At 39.2% G+C, this 19811-nt stretch overlaps 1 protein-coding gene across 4 annotated transcripts in view; it reads left to right on the top strand.

The window, feature by feature from the left end:
- Positions 1-19811, top strand: part of esrrga (estrogen-related receptor gamma a) — an 86791-nt gene that overhangs the window by 61973 nt on the left and 5007 nt on the right. For all 4 annotated transcript variants that reach the window (XM_055154620.1, XM_055154618.1, XM_055154619.1 and 1 more), the window contains 2 exons: positions 6195-6305; positions 8217-8399. In XM_055154620.1, the coding sequence (XP_055010595.1) occupies positions 6195-6305; positions 8217-8399 (294 nt within the window). The remainder of the gene's footprint in view (positions 1-6194; positions 6306-8216; positions 8400-19811) is intronic.

Genomic DNA, 19811 nt, shown 5'->3' with positions numbered 1-19811 from the left:
TGACCACCTCTGACCTCACTAGTCCCTCTGCACTCCCAACGATGAAAGGAGGATGAGAAGGGGCTAAGGAGGAGGCCAGTGGCTGATGGAGAAATAGGGGTAGAGGTGGGAGTGGAGAAAGTTGTAGGGGGGCAGGAGGCATGAAGGGAGAAGAGATTGATTTATAGGAGCAGAGGAGAGGGACCAGGGGAGGAGGAGCAGCGGGGTGAGGAGGGGTGAATGAGGCAGAAAGTGTGTGAGCGTGTGAGGCACAGAGAGGCAGGCAGAGGAGGAGGGTCAAGGTTGTAATTGATGGGGGACCTGGCCTACGCCCCCTTCCTCACCGTGGTCAGGCTGCACCGACGCTGGCCAGCCCCCTCCATCTATACCTGTTATCAACTTCTCCCACTCACTGATGGCTTACTCTTTTCAGCTGTTCTCTTTCTTAACATCTCATATTGTTTTAACTGTATACTGTATTCTGATATATTTTAGTACAGTAGTAAAGTATAATATGACTGAAATTTCACTTGTCAAGTATTTTTAATTCACAGCTTAAAAGTTCTACTCTTTAATGTACATCTTTCAAGTTTGTGTGATCGAAAAACTACATTTCGTCAAACAAAAATGTAGTACAACAAATCCTATGCACATGATTATTAGATTGCTATACTATATCAAGACACATGATACAACGTTTGCATTTTTTGTGTTTGTACATTGTCTGATTCATCCACATGTCGGCTGTAATGACATGCCGCTGCTGCAATTGTCTCAGTTGTTTTAACACAGGCAGAAACTTCTAGCCTGATTCATCAGCTGGTTTCACTTCATAGAAACCGTCTGACCTCGCAGTGTTAGAATTTGTTCCCACGGTGGTAGGCAGGTACTTTTTATTATTTAACCAATGGCTGCTATTTGGTAGTCACCTATGTAATGCACCGCTAACGGGGATAACTGGTGTATTAAGCCTTTTCCAAATCCCAAAGAAGGGCAATCACGTCTTTTCCCTTGATGAAATTCACCAAACATTCTCTTTATTCTGGATTTAAATCCTTGATCTCGGGAATCGTTGACAACACTGAATATATGGCTCTTCGCTGATTGGCTGATGCTTGAACTTGCACTTCCGGGGTTTTTGCGAACTGTCTATGGTATTTTGATTCCTGACATAGTCGCTGGAGAGAAATGAAATTGCGCGGAGGCACTAGGTGGCGCCACCCTGGCTAAGAAACTTCAGTCTCCTCTAGTATACTGTTTTGTGTATTGTTTAACTATATTAATGCATGATTAATGGCCTACTAAATATTCCTGATAGGCTTGCAGACACACTACCCCTCTTCACTATCTCTTATTTATGTGTTCATATTATATATTTTTAAAATAGGTAATTATATTATGTTAAATGTATTACAAGAAGGTATGGTTTATTTGTAACACTAATTAGCCACTACTGCTCTTCCAAACCTAAGCAGTAAATTGTTGAAGACAAAATATCCTTAATGCTTTTTTCTGTAAACACAGCTATATTATTTACAAAAATGATGGAACCATAATAGTTTTAAACTGAATTTGAAAACATTTCTGATCATTGGACATTGCACAGCAGTGCATAGTATCTTTTGGTCTCACTGATACATACACTGATGCATGTGTTCACTGCACTCATTTAGCGGCAGCTTCTTGTTTGGCTTTAGGCAGTAACCATCATAGCAGCAGAAGATGATAATGGTAAGTGGCTAGATCAGTTAGCATCAGCATTAACTGCTGGTGTCAGGGGGTAGCTCACAGGAGAAAGGTGAAGATAAAATGGAAACGGTGGAGTGGGGTGAAATGTGGTGTATTACACAAAGCGTGTGTGTGGACACTGTGGTTTACCCCTTAGGCCAAGATCTGCCTCAAATTAGCTTTGTCGCCCTGGGAGACAAGGAGGCTGAAATGAAGAGTAAGTTCATGTGCGTGATGGAGAGCGGAGAGAACAAGAGGCCAGAGGGTCAGTAATCCAGTAAACCAACAGTTCCTTTCCCTGTGCCGCTAACCACATACACACAGACTCAAACACTAGCAAAAAATTGTTCACAAGCAGGTGGCCCGCTGAAAGAAGGAGCGAACAGGGGAAACCCACCCACCAATATGTAGCAGTTAATTTCTGGAGCAAGGCAATTAAAAGCCTGACTGTATTATGAGAACTTACCCTCTGGCTATAGCTGCCTGTCCATTTTTAATGAGGTCATAATGATGCGTCAGCTGAAGAGCGAAAGGTCAGGTGGGTGGGGCCAGAATCTACTCATAGCAGGAGTGTTTTTCAGGTATAGCATGAAAAGCTCTCTGTTTTAACTTTACTGTTCAGAGTAGAGTTGAAAATACATGATCTGCACAAATATACACATCAAAAGTAATGTCTGAAATACTAATGAACAGGATCCATTCCACAAAGCTGGAATTTGTACATGAAACGCTTTGGCAGAAGCACTCTCTCTACTAGCCAACTGTATTCAGTATGCTTGTACATTGTACATATGCTCATATTGACAGAATTTGCTCCCACACATTACATTACTTTGATGATAGCACATTTCCTGAATCATAGTTAAACAGACAGAACGTACAGCTCCAAAAGCAAAGCGCCCATCTCTATAAAGTGTAAAAGACCAGCTGGATTCAGATGCCACATGACTCGCAGTCCACACAGTGCAAATATAAATCCTGGCGTAGTGCCTCACACATGCACAGAGCCTCACATGCGCTTGCTCCACAAACGCACGCAGCAGGATCCTGTGCCAGCTCTGGCCATGCTCCCCATGGCCTCCCACACCTAATGAGTGAGAGCGGGTGGAAGGCCTGCATTGCACTGTGCGTACGTGTGTGCGTGCCTGTTGCCACTGAAGCTCTCTGCTCTCATACTTGTACACACCTCTTCTCAATATCATCAACATGAACACACAACGTAAAAAATGTAAAGGAATACATAGACATTAGTAGACAGAAAATAAGAGAAAAAAATAGAAAAATATAGATATAGACAACTAGTGGTGTCTGGTGTTTCCCCTCGGGAAACTTGTAGCTAAATCTGCCCTGTGGTGTGTGTCCTGAGTAAGAGAGTGTATGTGAGTGGCATCTTGTTGCATCTGAGAAAAAGCAACCATAATGGAAATAGAGCAATGTCAAATTTGGTCCAAAGTAAAATATTGATTTGATCTAAATGTGATTGCATATTGAAGAATTGTATAGAGTGCATAGGTGTTGAAAAGACTTCAGACACTGGCTGTGTCTTCGCACACACTGACACAGCAGTGATGCCACCTGCTCGCTGCCTCGGGCAGAGCAGCTCTGATCTGTTCCGGTCTAAACAAACATCACTGTTGACTCTACAGTCTTTTTCACCTCACTTCCACTCTTCTTCTACTGTCCCACTTCAAGTATCCATAGATCTTTTGTTACTACAGATAGATTTTTATTTATTGTGAAATGAAATGTTCTGCCTAAGGCTCATATAATAAAACTACATTTTAGTTGATCAAATCCATCTTTCTGCCATATGTCTCAATTGCTTTTGATCAATCCATTTATATTTGCCCCTCTCCACTTTATTTCTCACTGCTGTCTGCCCTTCCTCAGTCTGTACGTTGTTCTTATCATATCATCTATCGGCCATCTGAAATCAATCTGGCTGTTGTCTTTCCTCTTGTGCAATTTTTCCTCTTTTCCTCTTTGTGTCCCATCGCTCTATATCTGCCTCACTCCCTTCATTTGTTGTTCATCGGTTGGTCCCGTTCAAAGCACATAGGTGTCAAAGGCATTTCACTTGCAATCACTCAATAGCTCAAACACACATACACACAGAGATGCCAATGTTGTGTAAAATCTATGCTGATGTGATCAGCACAGATGGCCGTATTGACAGGCAATGAAATTCCCACGGTAGGAACCTTTCACCTCCATCATTGTCATACAGTGTCTTCATATTCAGGTAGCAACTGTTTTATTGTAGTATTTGTTCATACAGGCTATGGGAGGTAACCTGCACAATGCTGCCTACAGCATTTCCCTGTATATATTCTTTCTCTCTCCTTGTTCACTACTCCATTATTACTCTGATTTTTATGTTTTTGTATTACCTCAATAATAATTTTTCATTTTTAAATGTTATTTTACTGTACTCCTCATCCCTTTGACTGTCAGATTTTTTTCTCTCTATTTTCAAAGTGTACTCTCCTCTCCCCTCTCTTCTCATGACCATTCTTTATTATTTGAAGGCTCATTTGTTAAAGGGAGTTACAGCACTCTTACTCTCTTCCTTAACCTCCTCCTGTCTCTTTTTTGTGGGCTTTGGAAATATAATTTTCAATTTTTAATTTGATTCATTTAGATTTGATCATTAATCAGTGCTGAGAGAGAGTTAATTTGGTGGAAAATAGATGAGGTAGTTAGAGAGGCCTTTTTATGAAGTGAGCCTGGCTGCAGAGCGACTGCCTCTTTAAGGTATGTGGGGATGGGAGTGGAAAATAGCACTCTCTATTTGAAAGGTTAGAAGGAGGAGTATCTAAATGTGTCATAGTGTTTATTACATTATAATTATAAATAATAACAATCTAAATTAAAGTATGATTTACTTTGCTTCAATATAATCATCATCATAGTCATATTATTGTGAGCAGAAACATCTGTAGAGTCGATTTCTTTATTTGTGTGCTACTAAAGAAATCCAACCCTAATTCATGGAACTGTCAAGTCAAAAATCTTAATAACTGTAATATTTTTGTCAGTTTGCGATCTGTTTGTGAAACCCACAATCTTCGACCACATATCTCATCTTTAATACATTTTGGCCTTCTCCTGTTTTTGTCTCTCCACTGACCCATGTTGTGACTGAGCTATCCGCTTGTCAGGGCTTACCCAAACACTTCTACACTGCAACGGTTTACCTAAAAATATTGCTGTGTTCCTGCCTGTGTGAGCATGTGTGTGAGAGGGTTGGTACCCCCTGTTGCTAAGAGATTCTTGACCGTTTGCTGACACTAGCCCCCCCACTGTACCTGGACTGTCGGCCCTTCTGTCTACCTTCCCTTTTCAGACACACACATGCACACTGCAGATGCATATCAATTCACATTCATTTAGTTTTCACACAATTTACCCTATTGTTTATTATGTGAACATTTTCCCCCTTTACAGCTTAAAGTCTTGTGTTAATCTCCCAGGTGTGTTGTCTCTAATGTGGTCAGCACTATTTCCACAGGATTTAAATCTGTCTGTGTGAGCAAATCCATCTCACCCTTTCACTGCAGCTGAAGAAGAGCTGTGGTCTGAGGACTGAAGGGGCATACTGCAGTAATGGAAGTCAAAAATGCTCTGAGCCAGAGAAATAAAACAAAAAAAGTGTTCTATTTTATTATATATATTTATTATAATTAAGTAAGTTCTTAAAAAGCTACTCTTGCAGGTTCATGCGCATTAGTCAAGGTCACTTTTCAAACTTGCTGTAAATGGTGAATCTTTATCTTAAACTTGTTTTTCATTATTTTTAAACTTTAAATAAAATTAATTCATCTTTGCCTTGTTTATGTTTTTAGCCATAGGACAGCCAGCTCTTCAAACAGGAAATACTGTAGATGAAGTTACTTTATGAACTGGGGTACAGTACCAAACCTTTTTTTTAGTGGCTAGGTACTTCTAACGGAGTGATTTCTCAATATTTATTGTCACAATGAGCCCAGATGATAGTTAAAAATTTCATCCATGTCCCACAAGTCAATATTACTGAATGTATTTAAGTGACTCAACACTTAAACACAGGACCTGTGTAAAAGAAGATTGCCCTCTCCTCTTCTTCTCCCTCAGGATACAAGACACCTCTGTCTCACTTATCCATCTTTTAAGTGGTAACCACGGTAACAACCAATCCCCGGAGACATTGGACTAATTAAATTAGGACTCTTTTGTGTCAATTAATTAAGCAGACAGAAAGACAGCCACCAACAGAGATTGGGCAAGACCAGGAAAAAGAAAGTCATATGCCATAGAACCCAAGAGAGGAGTCAGGATATATTGGCCTTCTTACACAATGAAAGGGCACGACTAACCAAGTCCTATGGCTCATCTGTCAAATCTCATTCCTCCAGGTCTATGTACAAAAAGGACCCTGCATATCCTAAGTGACATTATAATAAATGTACTGTTTTCTGTATTAATGCCTCTGTGTGTGTGCGCTGCAGGTGTTCGTCTGGACAGGGTTCGTGGTGGAAGACAGAAGTATAAACGCAGGATAGATGCCGACAACAGTCCATATCTGAACCCACAGCTGGCTCTGCCAGCTAAGAAACCATGTAAGGAATCTATCTCCTTTTATTTCATGTGATCTAAGCAGTAGTCTCATTTGTCAGATTCTAACAATATTTCACTGCCCATAAGGCCACACTGCTTTTTCTGCTTTACATATTAATAAGACAGTTGGACAGTAAACAATTACAACACAATTGCATGCCGTGAGAGGCTCATCTGTTTAATGCCAAGTTTATCTCCCTGTCTGTACGGTGACCAGTTTAGGGTCATAACATTTTATAAGACCAATATTCTTTACAAAACAGTTCATTTAGGGCACACCAGAATGGTTCCAAATAAGGATATATGCAAAACCAGACAATTCAAATTTGATAGTGAAAAAGAGAGTACTAAGAAAGGTACCTAAATGAGATGGTTTCTCAGAGAGAATGAGAAGAGCAGGATACTGGAGGGGGCTACCAGCCAACAACCTAATCCGGATTAAATCCAATCTGGCAACCACATCAAACTAGGGTTAGCTCTCTAGCTAACCGTCTGCTCAGACACACAACATACGCATGCAGGCGAGGCAGATTGAGCAGTGTTCAACGGCTTGCTCCCCAAAGCCCATTTTACTTAAAGCTGGAGCATATTTTGCTTTAGGCCAATATGCTGAGCGGCTGCACAGTTTACTGTGTGCTGCTAATCATTAAAATGATGAGATAATGTGACTATAGGCATGTGTCTGTGTATACAGAGCTTCTGTGGGCTCAAACTCTCACTACACAATGCACTCACAAGCTTGGCATTACCCTTACATCTTTCTTAATCCTCTATATATTTGATAGTATGATGGGCTAGTGATTAAGGGAGGGGACAGGTTTTTAGTTGTATAGTTTTTTTCTCTTTTCTTTTGTTTTATAGACAAGTTATGTGGTTAACACAATACCTAAATCTATACCTTAAGTACCCAGATTTGTTCTGATGTAACACTGATATTTTTAGTCCAATTTCAAACCTCAGTAGGTTAATATCAGCATTCTTTGTTTTGTATTTTCTTTTACAAATAGTCAATAGTGACCAAAATCCTGTCTGTCCAACTGTCTTCCTCTCGCATACACACAGTGCCTATCTGTCTGTAGCACAATCCCCAGCCTCGGTGTCTCCATTGATTGTGTGAGGACCAAACAATAGCCCAGGGTTTGGAAATGGGCTTCCATTGATTCTAATTAGGGAAACATTAAATAAGATTTACCCACAGATACTGCTGTGTGACTGGGATTGGTTGTGCTCAAACGACCCTGGAGCTGCAGCGGGAGGGAAGGGGATGCACAGGATATTTATAAAGATATATATATCCAAGTGTGTATTTGTGTGAGAGCCAATGGGGCTGGATAGTGTTAGATCAATACAGCCCCCCTCTGCCTGTGTTTATCTCCACCTGCCTGTCGTTTTCTCCTCCACTGTCTGTCTTTTACAGTCTGTTGCTATTTCCTCTATTTCCTCTGCTCATATCTCTCCTTCTTTCACTTACTGTGCTCTGGCCCTACACCTCTCTTCCTCCTCTCCTCTCTGTTTTGACTTCCATGCTTGATTAGTCAGTGGATTAATTTGGAAGCAGGGTATCAGTCTGTTACTAATGGGCCATAGAGATCTCATCACCACATGTCACCATTACCAGCTGAGCTGTTTGGCTTTAAGTATTATCCTTCCCTCTCTATGCCCCAAATGATTTTATGTTTTTCTCTCAAGTTTTGTGCAATCAAATGTTTACCTTTACAATGGAAAATGTCTTATATTTTGTGTTTAATATGAACATGCCTGCTCAGTGCTCTTGATTAATATTCACTGTGTAATTTGTTTTATGTTCTGTTTATTTTTTGCACCTTATTGGTGTGGAAAATCTTTAAGCCAACAGTAGCCTAAATTCACCATCTCTCTGTTTCTGTCTTTCTCTTGTCTGGTGGTCATGTCAGTTGCCTTTGGCTGCCTTGCAGATAACAAAATTGTCTCTCACCTGCTGGTGGCTGAGCCAGAGAAGATTTATGCCATGCCCGACCCCACAGTACCAGACAGCGACATCAAGGCCCTGACGACGCTGTGCGACCTGGCTGACCGAGAACTTGTGGTCAACATCGGCTGGGCCAAACACATCCCAGGTAGGACAGCCCCACTCACCCTACTCTCTCATGTATACCACAGCGAGTGCATGTAAAGCCTGGCCCTGCTGGTCAGATTTAAACCATCTTTTATATATAGTGTATGCTGGTAAGCAAACACCTTCTACCTTGCTATACTTAATGTACTGAACAAAAGGCTATTTCTGTGTGACCCTTCACCCTAATCTGTGAACTCAGACAGACTAAACTCTTGACCGTTCCAAGTCAGTATAACTGTAGGCACGAGGCACCATATGTTCGCGCTAACACAAAGCCCTCATGTTGCTATTGATAATTGAACTGAATAATATTTTAAAGGTTCATCATTTTGCCTTGCAAACTGTGATCAGCATCTATAAGAGAAAGAGATTAAATGTAATCTGTTTTTGGTTTGAGTGAGCATGCTATGACAGCCTAGAGGGGAGAAGAGTGATGTTTTACATTCACAAAGATTAGTTTCATCACTAAATCACACTGATTGAACTCCTGTCCATCTTTTCAGTTTGTTTTATTTGTCAATACATGCATAACTTGGTGTAACTGCAGCACACCGGAATTAACCAAAAGAGAGTGTACTTTGTAGAGAAAGCACATGACTACACATAAATACCACAAGTCATACTATATAAATAAAATGCTGTAGTCAATAAGCTTGGATAACAGTGTCTCCTGATAATGTGCTTTCTAATGTGTACTATCAATGTGAAGAATACATGGAGGAGAGAAGTGCAAAAAGGATGGGAATCTGCATCACTTATTGTTACTGTATTGATCTGCAGTAGGCTGCTATATGGACAGTAAGTAGACATGTATATTGATCCATTCTCTAAGTATAGCTCCATCTTTTAATATTTATTTTCATCTTTTATCCCACAAATCCTCTGCTTCTCGACTTTCTATTTTTTACATTAATCTTCTAATAATTTTATGCTGCTGAGATCTGCCTTATGTTTACAATGTATAATTCAAGTATAATTTAGATTTCATTTACTAACAAAATATTTATGTTTGGAGACCTGGAAATGCACACTATTAGAAAGAACCGAAGTGCTGAAGAGCTCCAAGGCGACCCAGTCAGGACAAGAGCCAGTCAAAACATGCCTATAGAAATTTTAAAATAAATTATTCCTCCTTTTTTTCCTACAATTGAGTGGCCTTGTTATGAGCGGTGCTGTATTCGTGTAACTTTGTCATAAAGGGACTGAAGCGCAACAATTGCTTGGCGGAGAAGAGCAGATAGCGTGATTAGATGTACGAGCGAGGCAATCCACTGCTCACACCGAAAGATAGAACTCTTCATCTTCTGCCTCTGTGTGTGTGTGTTTACAGCACTGACCACTGATCTAATACTCTCATGTCCACACACAAAATGATTTACTCTTTTCTCTGGAGAGAGTGGGTTGTCAAAGTGAAATAGACCTCTTCAGCATTAACTCCAATAAAATGTAAACAAATGCTTAGATTTTGATTAGAAACAGTTAAATAAATGGACAACCAGGTTTCCTCTTCCAGGTCAAAGCTCATGTTTGTGCCATTTGATCTTATTCAAATTCAAAAATGAGCGATAGATGCAAAGACTGATGAAGTAAAGCCAATTTCTGCTTCATGATATGGCTGTGCAGCGCAGAGAACACGGGCTCACACACAGCAGAGCGCGCACACAGACGCTAACAGTGGTAACAACATGTCAAGGCGAGCACCAGGCAGCTAATTTGAAGTCATTAGATGTCTGCCGTACTGGCAACAATTTGTTACACTCCCACACGCACAAACACATTGACAAAAGCACAGCACATGCACACACTGAGTTAAGAGCCGTCTGCGGATAGCGAGGAGGCTAAATTGTAAACTAATTTAAACATCACTCAGCGTTAGAGAGGCTGCCTCTGAGACAGGCCCCTGGATAACAAGGCTGCTGAATGTGTGTGTGTTCAGTGGGACTCATGTCTGACACACATAGTCGCCCAACCTTAGAGACATGTGACAACAGACGCATATCTGTGTGATTGGCTCTTTTATTCTTGGGCTCTGGGTGTATTTGTGTGTGCACATGTATTTCCATACTGATTTGGCGTATATGCAAACATTTGATATATCATTAGGGTCGCAAAATGAGCGTTCACACACTGTATGTCTCCTGTTGTCCTTCAAACGAGTTACTAACAGAAGCACATGAACTGAACACTATTATATGTTACAACTCTCCTGAGATGTAAGACGTATTATTCTTTTGGCGCCATTTGCTCAACACATAGGAATCAATGTATATTTTGTTAGGTCCAAAATGCACAATTGTCTATAGGTTTTACCTTTGTACGAAGAGTGTTTGAGTGGACTATTGACATGTAGTTTATTCCACATAAAATGTTTAAAACAGCATGAGTTAAAGCATGAAAAGAAAAAAAATCTAAATTCATTTATCTTACTGTAGAATGGGTCTTTTCATTCTCTTTTCTGGTCCCTACTGTTACACTCACTATACTCCATAATAACTAAATGACTACTGGGCAGTCTTGCTGCAGCTCTTATCTGGACCCATGGACATAAAGGAAAGAGACAGACAGATGAGCACTTGACTTGACGAAAGAGCATGGCCCGAACAAATGAATGAATCAATGAATAAGAAGCTGAACCTATAAAACAGTCTATTTTACCAGAACCGGGGGGCCTTGCCATTAGTGTTTCTTTACAACCTCCTCCCCCAACGTTTTTATTCAAGAAAGAAATTGCTCTGGGGGTGCCCACCACTCTTCCATACTATTCTTCTGCTTTTCCTATCTGGCCTCACTCAATCTCACTTGCTCTTTTTCTTTCTCGTCCCTTTCAATTTTGACACTTGGGATAAGCAGTCAAATTGTCCATCGTAATGCAGAATGATTGAGCTGTAAAAATGGGGGAGGCAGCAAAGGAACTTCCTGTCACTCTCTCCATTTAATTGGTCTCGGTGTAGATATGGAGGAAGAGGTCTGGGTGATCAGATATTATAGAGTTTTCAGGTTTCTCCAGCGCACTGTTGCAATATGGAAGTTCCTACTTTCAGCTGAAGGTGTTGTCTTTATTATAATGTGTATGAAGAAGTTACATTGCACTACAGGCAAAAGGCCATTACCTAAAAATATAATGCTACATAATAATATTAAAGGTGCACTATGAAACTTTTCTGGTGGAGGGTCTAGCACCACCTTGTCCCTCCAAGATATTATTTTTCCTGGCCCTAGTACGTTCCTAGTACGTAAACTCTCATAGTTGAATAAATGCAAGATAGACAAGTTTAATGCCATATTATGGAAAATGTTATGTAATGAACCCTCTCCAGAACAGTTACAGCGGCATCTTTAAATAAACGATGTAATGTAAATTTGGTCTTACTCTTAAAATGCCCTGTTATAAATTCCAGTGATGAATTTCATAGCAACATCTATTTTAATTGCCCCATTCTGTTACACCTCTTCACCTTGCTGTGCTGCTCCCTCACCCTGATGGTATCCTGTAACCTCTTCATTATAATGACCCTAAGTCCCTATGTCTTCTTAACAGTTTTTCTCTTACAAAATGCTGTGTTTCGTTATTGCTTTTATAATTCATTCATTTACATTGTTCTCCTTATTTCCATTAGAGGTTATTGAAGTCTGTTCTTCTGGTTGAGCTTTAGCTGTGGGCACCCTAGTTGCAGAGAAAAAAATTTAGATGAATAATTATCAAAATATCAGATCAGCAATTAAGAACCAATTAATCTTGAGCCTAAAGGTTTGTCCAGTCTGAACTTTTATTAGCCAAAGGCACACCACATGGTAACTGTTATTGTCAGATGGGGTTGTAACTCCAGCAGCCACTCCTCTACAAATGCTCCCATTTCATTGCTAAAGCCAATTGTATTAGGCCATAGCACTGTGCGGATGTGTGTTCATGTGTGCTGGCTCTAATCTAGTTGAGTGTGATTTGCTTTTATTGGGAAACATAAAGCGTTTAGGGTTTGGCTATAAGTGTGTTTGCCTGTTCATCCACCACTTACATTTGTGCATATGAGATGTTATTTTTCTGTGCCTCTTGCATCTTATACACACAATACCAATCTTTGCAGATGAAAACAAATATTGACAAAATCAAATTAGGAAAATTAAATTTGATAGCTGAGCTTAATCTTTGAATTAAGTTGGCCTTCTTATTGCATTATTGAACCATCTCATAACTATGGGTTTGAGACATGGAAATATCTGGATTTTGCTGCTTCATTTTAACATTTGCTCTGATATGGGGCAATGTTGTACAATAATGTTGAAGTTTGTTTGTTTTTTTTCCACTGTTCCTCCATCAATCTTATGAAATCAGATGGGACAGACGTCTAGTACTTTGTGTCTCCTAATATAAACCAGTGACAATAACGGTGTCATTAATTTACTTGCTAATTAATAATCAAATGTTTTAAGTAATACATATTTTTGTCTTATAACTTTATGCAAATAGGAAAAAGGCCGATATTAAAATTATGGGATTTACTTTGATCTCTCCATTTCTGTTTTGTGGGGTTTGATTACATTTGCAAATCAAATTCACTTGTGTACCAGCCTCTCAGTTGGAACCAATTTCTGGACACTTAACAATGGGACCAAATAAGGTTTGGCTCCCAGTTTTCCACAGATAACAATCATTCAGCACATGGTATCCCTGTAAACCAGCCCTCACACATGCACTCTATATTGTAGTAATATTTGTCGGAATAGCAGTTATAAATAAATCATTTAGATTATCATTACGGCATCCGACCCAATAATAATTTACGTCAATCACCTGCATTTTTACTACTTTCAATTTGCTTTGTATTTGAGTGAGAGAGAAGAGAGAGAGATGACGTGATATGCTATGGTATGCTCAGAAGACATAAAGATAGATGATCATAATTACAGAGAGGCTAAACTCCATTTCAGTCCATCGCCATCTTCTCACACACACACACACAGACAAAGGAGGCCATAAAGACTTCTGCACTAGCATCAACATATATGTACATGAATATTCCCATAGACATTCACACATGCACTTATCGCACACCTAAAGCTTGCAGCAAATCTAGTGGAAGGAGGGCCCTGGACTGTCATGGCATCACATCATTTCTGCCGGTTCATGTAAAGTTCACAGACAGAGTGATCATTGTCTGTCTCCTTTTCCTCCCATTTTTCTCAGGTTGTTGTATTGTTTTGTCAGATTTTTATCAACAGCAAAAATGGTATTTCCTTTAAATCTTTTCCTATACTTTCCTTACATTCTATGGTACTTTAGCTATAGTCTCCTGTCTGTCTGTGTCCCGCTGTCCTCTCCCGTCCTCCATCTATCTGCTTAAATAACAGTCCTGAGGGTTCATCCCTTCCATCAGGGAATAAGCAGGTGGGGAAATGGGATTGGAGCGTGCCTGTCACCAGATGGGGACGACTTATGGCTTGTGCACACACAAATGCGATCACTCATAGGTAAATGTATTTATATATTACAGGGGGTTACCAAAACCGCTTTCCACAGACAAACAAAAAGAACAACAAATATTTGTTTTCTATTCACCCAAAAGCAACCTAATTATCAAGTGCAGCAGGCTTGGTGGTTAGATATTTCTGTTCTATTTTGAATTAGTGTATAATTTTTTATTTGTTTTTGTATGATTTTATGTCTTCCCTTCATTCCTGTTATGTCCTATCTCATTACATTTTCCTTTTGTTTATTGAACATGTTTCTCTGAACATGCAACCAACTGTAATAATAATAGAAACATTGTCCCTGTTAATGAGTTTCAGTTTCCTACCATATGCAATATTTTGAGGAGATTTTCCTTTTGAAAAATCCTAAATATTTAGTTTGAATTTGTTGATTGTTATGGCAACAGTCCAAATGTTTCAATATTCTGAAATCTACGGATATCAGGTGTATGTTTGTGAGCACTAGCACTACATTTGGAGCCTGCAGACAAACAAAACACTAAGTACACTAGATTTCACTGTGGTTGAATTTGCTCATATTTTTATTATCAGTAAATTGGCCTGATTTTTTTTTAGACTATTTGACTATTTGACTCCTTAAGTATTGGCCTATGTCATTGAATCTCCCAAGTAAATCATGTCTGCTGATCTTACTTTAATGTCATTTTAGTGTTTTATTCTATTTTACCTCTACACTGTATGCCGTTGTTGTATATTGTGAATGTGTGTGTGCTGTCCATCAGGCCACACACAGAAGCGTACCAAACCATTGGCTTGCTTGCTGATGATGACATATGAGTTCCTGGCCTTGGTAATGGCTGTTAAATCTTATAATTACACGCTTCTTTATTGCAATGCATAATGACCCTGCAGCACTATTGGACAATTAATTAAGATTTTCAGCCCAGGCTTTTTCAGGCTCAGATGAGGAAGTGGAATGAGCTCTAATGTTCTTGTCTTGAAGCTAAAACATTAAGGCATGATGCTGTCTCGGTGCTGTCTCTTTTACATCTCTGTCTTTCATTTAATCGGGGTACAGTATGCCTCATCTTTTGGGCATTGTTGAGCCCTTTCTTACAATGTTTGTCCTGGATGATGATATTGGAGACATATCGCTAATCTGTGAATGGTAAATTAATCCCTCTGGAGTTTTCTTCTCTCTATGGAAAGCTATGGCGGATTAGGAAGATAGAATCAACACAGCTTCATAATCTTATACACAGACAGCACCCAGCCAGGACAGGGAGGGTCTGTTGGGTCTTCTTTTAATGCTGCAGGCTTTGCTTCATAGTATTATTATTAGAAAGTTCAACGCTAATAGATTTTTATAAAGCAGTTTCATTTTTGGCCCATGTTGTAGGCAGGTGCATATCCCATTTCACAATCCATGGAATATAGATTTTGGATTTTGAGAACTTGTTATAACGGGATATTGTTTTGAAGAGGTAATCCGACATAAGATCAATAGACTCTCACCACCTAGTTAATTGAACAAGCTGGGAAAATGAATTTGTCAGCAGTGAGATTGATAGATAGATAAAAAAGATGCCAAGATACGGCAGAGAAACCAATATGCTGGGAGAATTTTCAGTGATGAATGTATTCTCCATAGTGCACTGTTAAATTTTCGAACAGATAATTATTGAAATTACACCTTAGACATTACATGGTCATAGTTTGGGTCTTTGAATAGAACAATAGAACATTTATGGTCTGATGATTGAGAGAAAATTTTTCTTGGTGCTAATGTTCAAGAATGAATTCGGGTATTATCTTTAAATGCTTTTTATTGCAAGAAAGAACTAGTGCCTTGTCTATTTTTACCATTTTAATTGTACCCATTGTTATACCTTTTCTACACATGTCTTTGTTCATGCCTCTTCTTGAAAACCTGCACACTACTGTACAATATTGTTCTGCACATATTCTGACATTATTACGAGTTCATGCGGAGCTCCAGTGGGGTAATTAAAATGTAAATATTGGTATTTCATTATTTGATGTTTCTTAATGTCACTCCATATGTCGTTTCCAGTGAGACTTTTGGTTGCCCTCGATGACCAATCGCCCCCATCACCCCAGCGCGGTGCCCCTCTCTGTAACATTTGCCACGTCGCCATTTTGGCTCTAATTAAGTGTTAAATATTTGCAACCACCACCACTGAGACAGCACACATCTACACATGGGGAATACAGTTATCCACTCCAAGTCCCGTCTATGGCTTTTGCACACACAATCATCGTCGCTACAGCAATGGGAAGATTTTAAGTGTTAATCTTGCACCGCTGCTGATGGTGTCTAATGTATGCAATTAACGGTCGGCGGAGGGCTGAGAGTTTGGTAATTAGCTGGCTGTTCACACTGATTAGAGGCTACCACAACCCTATGACTGCTCTGCTCTCCTGAGGTACAGAGGGGGGATGTGAGGGGAAAGAGGGTAAGGGGGAGGGGAGCCGAGTCAGAGATATTCAAGCCAACAAAATTATGTTGATGTGGATTAGCAACTATAGGACAGATTATTTTTCTACTTCATCAACTCAACTTAGTTAAAACTTCTTTTTGTGGTTAGCAGTGATTGGCAGTTTGGCTGTTAGCATAGAGTCTATTCTTTTGCACCTGCTACATGACTCTCTTTTTGCTGTCACTCAATAAGAATGTTTTAATTAGCCACTTTTTATTAGTAATATTTTTTCGCCATTACTTGCAAAAAATATGATGTGGCATCTTAACAGTCTTACTCTTCAGAATATACTAGAAGGCTTGTATAGATAATTTTACATCCTCACATGTGAAAGATGTGCGTTTGGTAATGAAAAAATAATAATTTCCCTAAATTAAAAGCATACATGGGTCTCGATGTTACAAATACAACCCCATAATAATTATTATTTTACAGTGTATAGGCCAGCATTCTTTTAAAAAATGTGTGTTCAGAATACCTCACAAACTTAACTGATGTACTTGTGCCAAGGTAAAAATACCGCTTAATTGAAAACATTTACCAAAGTTTGGAGTTCTGAAGTTGTTCCTTATAACTTGTATATTAGGAGCAATTCTCTGAGCGGGTTTGTGCCTATCTTTGAGCCCCTCTAAATTAACTGGTTCTCTGGGTAGATTTGTTTCCATCTCGTTGCGCATCTCTGTGTAATTGGGTCAGCTGGTGGAAGTGTGTGTATGTGTGTGGTGCAGTGTGCGGCACCATTTGCTTTTTGTGGTACATTTAGTGTGTGTAGCTTCAGCTCAGCCAAAGCCATCACGGGGGGTCCATGTTCATTTGGGCCAGCGTCTGGCCGTATGGTGCGAAGCAGTTTGACAGCATATACACAAAGCACATAAATATAGCCTCAGAATGTAGTTAGCATAGCACGCCAGGTACTAATATGCTCACCTAGGACTTCACACTCAAAATAGTATGAGTGAGATAAACAGGTGAGGGTAGTGGTCAAACATAAAGGTATACAACATACTCCCACAGTGCATTTTAAGGCAATCTTTGTCACAGTAGGCTTAAATATAGTTCTTATAGAATCTAAAACAATCTGCGAAGAGGCCTCTATTGCCCTTAGAGACCTACACTTTTTTGTATTAATATTAATTAGTATTAGTATTTGAAGGAAATATTAAACATGCCATAGATACTTATTTAGTCACAGAAATCAAACATTTACTCATTTTAACTGTGATTTGCTCATGATTGTCTCTAGCCAAAAGATCACATTCCTATATAAAACTGCTTAAAATATTCTGCCAACAACTGCTGCCCACATGGGTCCATAGGTACTCATATACAACAGTCATCTCTCACTGGATCCCATTTGCCCTGTAACCACAAGAAAACAAATGTGGGCCTTCTGGTCATGTGTGTCAGTGTGTGTCTGGGTAACAAGTGGGGCATGAGAGGGGCCAATCCCAGTGCAGGGTGGGCTTGTGTGCTTGTGTACGGGGCAGGAGGCTGGTGTGTGCTCTCTGGTGTAAACGTGCAGTCAGGAATCATTTGGCAGACAAACAGGCCGCAGGGTGGCTGGGGAATCGACGCCCGCATGCTTGTCTGTGTGTGTATTCGATAGAGCAGGAAGATGACAAAAAAAAAAAAGAAAACATAAGGGAATGCAGTAGGTTAGGTTTGAGAGCACAACAGGGCCTCCTTCTATAATATATACGAGACATGTTATTTTACTAGGACAGTGCTGCTCTAAGAATCATGTTGTATTGTAAGTATTTTGGTAATGATGAACATTTTCTGTATATTATTATTATTATTATTATTATTATTTTATTTATTTATATATTTATTTATTTATTTTTGCCTTTTCATCTTTAGAGGTGCATTTTGTAACTTTTCTAATATTCTAAACCAGGCCAGGTTACAGGTCAGGTCTGTGGAGAGGCAACCGCCTGTTTTTCTACGTATTTTTGAGCTATAAAACTGTTAAATTTTTTTAAAATGCAAGGTAGAGCTGTTTAATATCATACTGTGGAACATCCGAAGCAAAGCAATGACATATCCATACAACAAGCAGGTTACCCTCCACCAGAAAAGTTACACAGTGCACCTTTACATAGATGTACTTAGAAATTATGGAACAAATTAACCTTAAATAATTATGAAAACTTTGTGATCTTTCTGGGGACACACCTAGGAATATATTTTGTCCCCAAAACACAAACTTATAGACAAAATGCTTGTGAATTCCAAATTATAGTTTATAATGTTTTAACAAATGTGTCCCACAGGTTGTTAAGTTAAATCCAGAATAGCTTAAATGCAAAGCTTGGTTTATGTTTCTATTAAACAAGTAATGCTAAAGCTAGACAAACACTATCACTATCATTTGTAAACACACTGGACAAGATTCCTTATCAACAATGAGCAGAAAGGAAATGTAATTAGAGTCAAATAAGGAACCTTCTTTTGTCACTTGAAATAACAGGTATGAAAGAAAGGTCTCCACCCTCCCACTACCACCTCTCTCTCTCTTCATCAATACCACTCTCTCTCGATCATCAGCACTAAATTCCCATTGATGTTTCTTTTCTTCTGCTGTATCGATCGCTGCATGAGAAGGAGGGGAGGACGAGAGGAAGGGAAGAAGGGAGAGATGCCGTTATCTGTTAATTAATTTGTCCTGAAGCCGGCCGCCTATTAATCAGACAGATAAGAGGCATTGGATGCTTGAATGGTGCAGACAGGCTGGTGGGGAGGGAGGGGCCTCATAGACTCTTATATACACAACATACAAATGCACTAGTATGTATATTTGACCTATGCAGATTCTGTTGAATTGCATTGCATATTTTGAAGCCTAAATACATTTATATTTATGTCTAATGGATGCATATTTTTACCAGACAATGTTACACACTGATAAAATTTGTCCAGAAAAGAACTATATTATTTTGATATGAGATGTCCACTTTTAGCATGTTCACTACTGTAGGTCATTAATGCTATTTATTTTACTAAACTGATTAATGTAAACATTTGAGTTAAATTATCAAATACAATAATATTACTAGTGAATAATACTGAACCTTCATTACGGCCCTGTTCTCTTCATCTAACCTGAGGCCTTAGAATGATACAGAAAATTAGTGATAATTTTAGCAGTGCCAATGTTCATTTTGTCTTTGTTCAAATGAGTGGTGACCGGCACCCTGAAGGCATGTGTATTTGTGTGTACATGCATGAAGACCCCCAGAAGAAATCAGCCTTAATCCCTTTTGATCATCTCAAAAGTTCAATAGGACACCATTGGCAGTTGGCAACGTTTTCCCCCGAGCATACTCCTATATATGTGTAGGCTGTTTTTTGTTTTAACTATACAGTTGCACATCATCACATCAATTTAATTAAATCAGTTAAAAGTCAAACTTATGTCCATCAGAGAAATAAATCAAACATTTCATGACTTGAGCTAAACTAAAACCAAGGCCATTTTAGTGCTT

This window comes from Boleophthalmus pectinirostris, unplaced genomic scaffold, assembly GCF_026225935.1.
Source record: "Boleophthalmus pectinirostris isolate CB_2022bp ecotype Guang Dong unplaced genomic scaffold, ASM2622593v1 HiC_scaffold_19, whole genome shotgun sequence".
Taxonomy (NCBI): Eukaryota; Metazoa; Chordata; class Actinopteri; order Gobiiformes; family Gobiidae; genus Boleophthalmus; species Boleophthalmus pectinirostris.
This window is presented reverse-complemented; position numbering and strand designations above follow the sequence as displayed.